At 49.5% G+C, this 8,681-nt stretch overlaps 1 protein-coding gene across 1 annotated transcript in view; it reads left to right on the forward strand.

Moving 5' to 3' along the window:
* The first annotated feature begins 6,777 nt into the window (after positions 1-6,777).
* LOC111964229 (neuronal migration protein doublecortin-like) overlaps positions 6,778-8,681 on the forward strand; it is a 74,353-nt gene continuing 72,449 nt past the window's right edge. The window contains 2 exon segments of the mRNA XM_023988035.2: positions 6,778-7,086; positions 7,088-7,214. Coding sequence (XP_023843803.1) covers positions 6,853-7,086; positions 7,088-7,214 — 361 coding nt within the window. The 5' untranslated portion in view covers positions 6,778-6,852.

The following is an 8,681-nucleotide window of genomic DNA, read 5'->3' on the forward strand; positions in this document are numbered from 1 at the left end:
GAGGAGGACACATGTGTGATGGGGCTGTGAAGAGACAAGGGGAGGAGGACACATGTGTGATGGGGCTGTGAAGAGACAAGGGGAGGAGGACACATCAATCATAATCAGTATTTCGCCATTAAAAGCTGTGAGTTTCATGACCTTTGGCATTGGGGCGTTGCCAGTCCAACACAATCATTGTTTAAGCAGAAATGAGTTAACAAGCCCCTGTTAAGTCATGGAGTCTACATTTGGTTGCCATTACCCAGCAGTAGAGCCATGTGTGGGCATTGTATGTGGAGCGAGAGCGGGTGATAGCAAAGGTGTTGAGGGGTTAGGCTGCATGTCTATATCTGAAGCCATCGAGGTGTGGTCACTGGTCACAGCCACTAGGTGAGGATTTGACAGGAAGTGGCCAGGCTTTAATTGGTAAAGCTGCTTCAATCCTTGGCCCAGCCCAGGACTGGTCTGTCTGGCACAGATCAGAGCTTTAAATGTCACAGATAGCAGCCTCTAGTCTACACACCCTCGCTAGCGTCAGGTTGATGTTTATTGGGACGAGTCTTGCCCTGGAGGTAGAACTGAGCAATTTGCGCTAGATGGGCCAGCTGTAAAGCCAAAATTGGCCAAATTGTAAAAATTAACAAAAAACTAAAATTAGCTTTTTGTCTTAATTTAAGGTTACTGTTAGGCATTGTGGTAGGGTTACATTTTAAAATCAAATTTTATGACTTTGTGGCTGTGCCAGCTAGTGACCACTCTGCAGAGCTGCCTCTTGAACAAGATTCATGCCGAAAAATGTTATCTTGCCCACTAATTAATGGCCAAGATGGACTGAACGTGTTGACATAACAATGTGTGCCAAAGCCCTTTTATTGCTAGTTAAAGCTGTTTTTCCAGTTCATTAATGTGTGATTAAGCTTTGTGTGGCCATTAGTAAAACTCCCCCACTGTGTTGATRAGCGGTCAGATATAACCTAACCTCATCTCCCTCCTCACATGAGGGTCTGTGTGTTGTACGAAGTGGAAACTGTTGGGTAGGGGCATGGTGAACAGTGGCTGTTACAGTGCTACCTTCTGGAGGTGGCTGTTTATTTCAGATAGGGGATTTCAGTCAAACTGACAAGCCCAGATCTAACACCTAGAAATCCAATAATTGTCCTGAGCACTGGGTTTATGTGCTGTTTAAAAGTTGATTTAACCACATGGTGCATTGAGGTGTATTATAAAGTTACCTTACAATGTGACATTCTTTACACATGTTTCTCACTCAAGACTCACTCTGTAAAAAATGAATTACTGAGTCATTGATCATCTACATATGAAGATTGATAAATCAATGTTCACAAATAGTCTTAAGAAGGTGTTTGTGGAGTTGATTGTGAGTGATAATCTTGTGTATCAGAGAGGCAGCAGCAGCAATTCTGGAAGAGTGTCAGTCAGTCACCAGTGAATCAGAGTTGGGATTCTACCTCTCTTTTCCTTAACACAGGCCTAGCTTTGCTACATTTCCCCAGAGAGCAGCACCTCCAGCCTCGTTCTAATACTAACACTGCATTAGGAATTTAGCAGACAAATGTAATTCTCGACAGGATATGAAAGTGCCCCAGGGGGCTCACAACAAGAACACAATATTTTTGCGGGATGGGTTGGGGTGGATAGTTAAGGCCACTTGAAAAGGGCTTGTCATCAGGCAGAGGCATGTGATGTTAGTAGGAGGTGAGATGGAGGGGGTGCTGTTATGTGTTTTGGTCCACTCCAGGAAGGGGGTGTGGTCTCCAGGGCTCAGTGGGGCGGGGGTCAGACTGTCATAAATGACTCTCATTTATCACACATCATCTGCTCCTGCCTCCTGCAGCCGCCACACCTCCTGCCCACTTCAACACAACACCCTACTGGCCCATATCCTGGGAGTCAGCTTGGGGGGGGCGACAGTGACAAATGCTTTGTTTGTGAACAATGGGCGTGAGCTTATTGACGAGTGGTTATTGATCAGAATTGTTTAGAAGAGGCATTTTGGGGCAGTTGAGTGAGAGGGGCTATTGATGATGGTTGAACGATATAGGAAAAAGATAGGCCTGGAGCTAAACAGAGCACCATATTGTCCCTAGAGTAGTGATGTTGTTTTACTTGATAACTACTGTACTTTGATAGAAGAKGAAAGATAAAAAGATGGCATACCTTGTGACTTGCAGTGTAAAATACAAAGCCACTAGTTCCTGTTATCGGATGTGTGTCTTTTACAGAGAAGCTGTTCGCCTTGTAAACATGGCTACAAATGCAGCCAGACAGCCCAGACTTGAGTGTCAGCACATTCTAGGCAGGTGTAGATGAGGTTTGTCCCACTGCAGCTAACCTCATTCACAAGTCTTGTACAATATGGCTGCTGTGTCTGTGCTCTAGCACGTGGATACTGCTGTAGTGCAGTGAGTCTTTGTTCTGACATGGAGCAGCTAGCATTCAGCTCTACTGTGCGGTCATCATAACCTCACGTTTTCCATCTCATACAGAGGAATAATATTCACTTTGATTAGATCACACAGAGATGGCTAATGACATTCATTGGAAAGGGGGCTTTGTGTGTCGTTGTAGCGAAGCAACCTGCCCCACGACTCTGACGTGTTTCTTTGTCTGCTTTGCAGTCGGCTAGTTTCACTGAAACGCTAGTTCCACTCCTGAATGCTCGGAATCAAAATGTTTGTTGGACCGAACAGACAGACTGCCAGTCTGACCTGGGCAGGGCAGGACTCCGAGCATGTTCCAGGGAACGGCGTTTCAACGATGACCTTCACTGTGCCCTCTGTCCTCCTATCGCTGGGACATTGTTATGACTGGTGTGAGATGTGAGACATGGCAGAGAGGGTGACTGCTGCTGGGATCCCATTCAGAGTGGCACAGTAATGAGTGCTCTCTGCCCGTTTAGTGGATAATCTCCTCATTATTCCAAACTGTCTATTGCAATGTTCCAGTCCGAACTGGGTAGCAGCAAACGCGTCTCTGGTCAGCCAGTCAGCCAGRCAGRCAGCCAGCCAGRCAGRCAGCCAGCCAGRCAGRCAGCCAGCCAGCCAGTCCCTCCCACCATGCTTTCTTTTCTTCAGTCTTTTTGCGGAGGGGATAAAACGGTCTGCTTGTGTTTAAAAAGGGCAGATGTTAGTGGAGAGTTTTGGCAGGAGCACGCTGTGCTCTCTACCCCTCGCCGCATCTACATGCTTTACAGAGAGATCTGGACTACCCAGAAAGAGACCATTCCTGTTAGGCTGCTCAGGCCTTTACACAAGCTATGTTATCTGCCAAAAGACACCAAATAGAAAACCCTTTAAAAAATACATTGACTCATTTTTTTACCCTCAACCTTAGGCATTGTTCTTTCTTTCAGAGTCTTTGTATGCTATAAGGTTTTAGACCGGCTTCCTTTGTACATTGGATTATGTAAACTCGTGGGTGGATCACCCCATGTACCTTTCCCAGTGGTAGAGGATGAGTAACCACTGAAACGTGTGAATACACTCTCACACATGGTGCTCAGCACCACACATTGATGTAGTGACTATGATACCATGGACTTTACATCAGTGACTATGATACCATGGACTTTACATCAGTGACAGATACAGGACTTTACATCAGTGACTATGATACCATGGACTTACATCAGTGACTATGATACCATGGACTTTACATCAGTGACCTAGAACCATGGACTTTACATCAGTGACTTAGATACCTGGACTTTACATCAGTGACTATCGAATACGATGGACTTTACATCAGTGACTATGATACCATGGACTTTACATCATGACTATGATACCATGGACTTTACATAGTGACTATGATACCATGGACTTTACATCAGTGACTAGGATACCATGACTTTCATCAGTGACTATGATACCATGGACTTTACATAGTGACTAGATACCATGGACTTTACATCAGTGACACTAGATACCATGCACTTTACATCATGACTAGGATACCATGGACTTTACAATCAGTGACCTATGATACCATGGACTTACATCAGTGACTATGATACCATGACTTCATCAGTGACATAGATACCATGGGACTTTACATCAGTGATATGATACCATGGCTTTACATCAGTGACTAGGGATACCAATGGACTTTACATCCAGTGACTATTGATACCATGGACTTTACATCATGACTAGAGTACCATGGACTTTACATCAGTGAACTATGATACATGGACTTTACATCAGTGCTATGATACCAGGACTTTCATCAGTGAGCTGGATACCATGACTTTCATCAGTGCTAGGATACCATGGACTTTACATCAGTGACTATGATACCATGGACTTTACATCAGTGACTATGATACCATGGACTTTACATCAGTGACTAACGCTCCAAATGTTCAGCTCAGCTCTCTGGTCTAAGAGCCCTTTATGGGATGATGATTCTACAGTAGATCCAGAACCTTCCCTGCTGCTCAGACCCCGAGGTGTGGGAGGATCCTCTGATTCAGATGGTCCTGGCTTGTTTCTGCCATATCTGTTCTTTAAAACGACCCAGGTGGTGAAACATTTTTGTTAGCCTTTTCATGTAAGATATACGGTACTTGCAAATGCACATCCCAAAAATGAGTATATTGTCATGGTTGTAAGGCAATGGGGAACTGTACAGAGATCAGATACAGAAACCAGAATCACATTAAGCACATATTGCATGCTGGCATTTATTGTCATGAATCTTTACCTGGAGACAGAGTGGTCACTAGCTGTCACAGCCACAAAGTCATAAAATCTGATTTTAAATATAACCATAACCTTAACCACACTGCTAACCCTAACCTTAAATGAAGACCAAAAAGCATTTAAAATGTTTTTTAATGAATTTTTACATTATAGACAATTTTGACTTTACAGCTGGCCCATTAGCGGAAATCGCTCAGTTCTGCCTCCAGGTCAAGACTCATGACAATCAATGTCAACCTGCGCACATATCCTGGAGCCAGAGGGAAAGTGTCTCGTTTCCCACCCTGGTCAGACCAGAAACAGCAACACTCTCTGATGAGACATTTTTCTCCAAAATATCACACATCCACTTGGCCTTCTTAATAATAGTCCCTTACTGGCCACTCCCTTCCCCTCTCTGAAGGACACGGGCTGAATGTAGGGTAGATGACAGACAGACGTACAGGCGGAGCAACCTCCGCTCTACAGGAGACCTGTACATCCCATTTAGTGCATACCATGTTTAGTATGTAGTGTATGTTCAGAACTAATGGCTTTAGTTTTAGGGGTCACTGAAGGGTTATAATGCCTACATAGGACATGTACTACTGAGTATACAGCAGAGTGATTCTGTTCACCTGACATTAAATACTGATCCCCTGTTCACTTGGGAACATCCTAAACGAGGACGATCAGGCATGGGGAGGCATGGGGAAGGGCAGCAGGGCATGGAGGAAGCATGGAGAGACAGGGCATGGGGAGACATGGAGAGACAGGCGCAGGGGAGACATGGGAGACAGGGCATGAGGAGACAGGGAAATCAGGGAGACATGGGGAGACAGGGCAATGGGAGACAGTGGAGAGACAGGGCATGGGAGACAGGCGCATGGGAGAGAACATGGGAGACAGGGCATGGGGACATGGGGGACAGGGTATGGAGACATGGGAGACGGTATGGGACAGGCATGGAGAGACAGGGGAGACAGGGTATGGGGAACAGGGCATGGAGAGACATGGGGAGACAGGGCATGGGGAGACAGGGCATGGGGAGACAGGGCATGGGGAGACATGGGGAGACAGGGTATGGGGAGACATGGGAGACAGGGCATGGGGAGACATGGGCGAGACAGGGCATGGGGAGACATGGAGAACAGGGTATGGAGAGACATGGGGGAGACAGGGCATGGGAGACATGGAGAGACAGGGCAGATGGAGAGACAGGGTATGGAGAGACAGGGCATTAGGAGACAGGGCATTAGGAGACAGGGCATTATGAGACAGGGCATTAGGAGACGAGGCATGGGAGGCATGGAGAGTCAGGGCATGGAGAGTCAGGGCATGGAGAGTCAGGGCATGGGAGGCATGGAGAGTCAGGGCATGGAGAGTCAGGGCATGGGAGGCATGGAGAGTCAGGGCATGTAGAGTCAGGGCATGGGATGCATGGAGAGTCAGGGCGTGGAGAGTCAGGGCATGGGAGGCATGGAGAGTCAGGGCATGAGAGTCAGGGCATGGGAACATGAGAATTCAGGGCATGGAGAGTCAGGGCATGGGAGGCATTGAGAGTCAGGGCATGGAGAGTCAGGGCATGGGAGCATGGAGAGTCAGGGCATGGAGGCATTGAAGAGTCAGGGCATGGGAGGCATTGAGCAGTCAGGGCATGGGAGGCATGGAGAGTAAGGGCATGAGGAGGGCATGGGAGAGTCAGGGCAATGGGAGGCAATGGAGAGTCAGGGCATGGGAGCAAGGAGAGTCAGGGCATGGGAGGCATGGAGAGTCAGGATGGGGCATGGGAGTAGGCATGGAGATGAAGTCCAGGGCATGGGAGGCTTGGCTTAGTTTACTGCATGTGAACCCCAGCACACCTGTGGTGCATGGTACACTACTGTATTAGAGGGATAGAGATGGAAAGGGATCCCACTGCAGGGGAATTTCAACAGTAGTTAGATGGTGGCATGTTGAAGGATTCATTTACCACTTTGGTACTCTGTCCATTGAATAGCACTTTTAGATGTTCATGCCTAAACTAAAAATATCTTTACCAAGTCTCCTTAGTTTATAACTGTATGAGCATCAGTATAAACTCATAGTGTTATGTTTTTCCAATGCTAGACCCCAGAACTCCACAACCAGCACCTCTCTACCACGGACCCTCCTGACATCTGTCACCATGGAGCTGGACTTCGGCCATTTTGACGAGGCCGAACACAGCCCCGTACCCACGGGTGGGCGCATGAACGGGCTGCCTAGCCCCCACAGCGCCCACTGCAGCTTCTACCGCACGCGCACCCTGCAGGCCCTCACCAACGAGAAGAAGGCCAAGAAGGTGAGGTTCTACCGCAACGGAGACCGCTACTTCAAGGGCATCGTGTACGCCGTGGCCGTGGAACGCTTCCGCACCTTCTGACGCCCTCCTGGCCGACCTGACGCGCCTCCTCTCCGACCACATTCAACCTGCCCCAGGGGGTCCGCTTTCATCTTCTCCATCGACGAATGCGCAACGATCCACCACCATGGACGAGCTGGAGGAAGGTGAGGCTCACATGGGGTTGGGATGGTAGGGAGTGGCGGGTCCATTAATGGAGGAGAGGTGAGCTCAACAGGGGGTTGGGTGGTAGGGAGTGGGGGTCCTTATGGAGGAAGGTTGAAGCCACAACGAGGTTGGGCTGGTAGGCGAGTGGGTGTTCATTACTGGAGGAAAGGTGAGCCTCACAGGGGGTTGGGTGGTAGGCGAGTGGGGGTCATTATGGAGCGCAAGGTGAGCTCAACAGGGGTTATGGGTGGTAAGGGAGGGGGTCATTGTGCGAGGAAGGTGAGCTCACCAAGGGCGGAATTGGGTGCGTAGCGCGGAGTTGAGGGGTCATCTGTGGAGGAAAGGGAGCTCACAGAGCGGTCTGGGTGGTAGAGTGGGGGTCATTGTGGAGGAAGGTGAGCTTCACAGAGGTGGGTGGTAGGGAGTGGGGGTCATTGTGGAGGAAGGTGAGCTCACAGGGGCTTTGGGTTGGTAGGGAGTGGGGGTCATTGTGGAGGAAGGTGGAGCTCACAGGGGTTGGGTGGTAGGGCAAGTGGGTGCATTGTGGAGGAACGGTGAAGCTCACAGGGGTTGGGTGGTAGGGAGTGGGGTCATTGTGGACGGAAGGTGAGCTCACAGGGGGTTGGGTGGTAGGGAGTGGGGGTCATTGTGGAGGAAGGTGAGCTCACAGAGGTTGGGTGGTAGGGAGTGGGGGTCATTGTGGAGAAGGGTGAGCTCACAGGGGGTTTGGGTGGTAGGGAGTGGGGGTCATTGTGGAGGAAGGTGAGCTCACAAGGGGGTTTGGGTGGCTAGGGAGTGGGGGTCATTATGGAGGAAAGGTGAGGTACACAGGGGTTGGGTGGTAGGGAGTGGGGGTCATTGTGGGAGGAAGGTGAGGTCACAGGGGGGGTGGTAGGGAGTGGGGGTCATTGTGGAAGGAAGGTGCCGCTCACAGGGGGTTAGGGTGGTAGGGAGTGGGGGTCATTGTGGAGGAAAGGTGAAGCTCACAGGGGGTTGGGTGGTAGGGATGGGGGTCATTGTGGAGGAAGGTGAGGGTCACAGGGGTTTGGGCTGTAAGCGAAGTCGGGGGTCAATTGTGGAGGAAGCGTAGGTCACGGGTTGGGTGGTAGGAAGTGGGGGTCATTAAATGGATGGAGGTGAGCGCTACACAGCAGTTGGGTGTTGGGCGAAAAAAAAAAGTTGGGGGTGGGCGGCAATTGGTTGGAGGAAGGTGAAGATCACAGAGGGTTGGGTGGTAGGGAGTTGGGGGTCATATGGAGGAAAGGTGAGCTCACAGGGGGTTGGGTGGTGGAGGTGGGGGTCCATTGATGGAAGAAAAGGTGAGGTCACAGGGGTATGTGGTGGTAGGTGAAGTGCGGGGTCATTGGTGGAGAGTAAGGTGAAAGCTCACAGAAGGTTGGGTGGTAGGAGTGGGGGTCATTATGGAGACAGGCAGAGAGTTGGGGCTAGGGCGGGGGGCTCACAGA

The sequence above is a fragment of the Salvelinus sp. IW2-2015 genome, linkage group LG5, assembly GCF_002910315.2.
Source record: "Salvelinus sp. IW2-2015 linkage group LG5, ASM291031v2, whole genome shotgun sequence".
NCBI classification, from domain to species: domain Eukaryota; kingdom Metazoa; phylum Chordata; class Actinopteri; order Salmoniformes; family Salmonidae; genus Salvelinus; species Salvelinus sp. IW2-2015.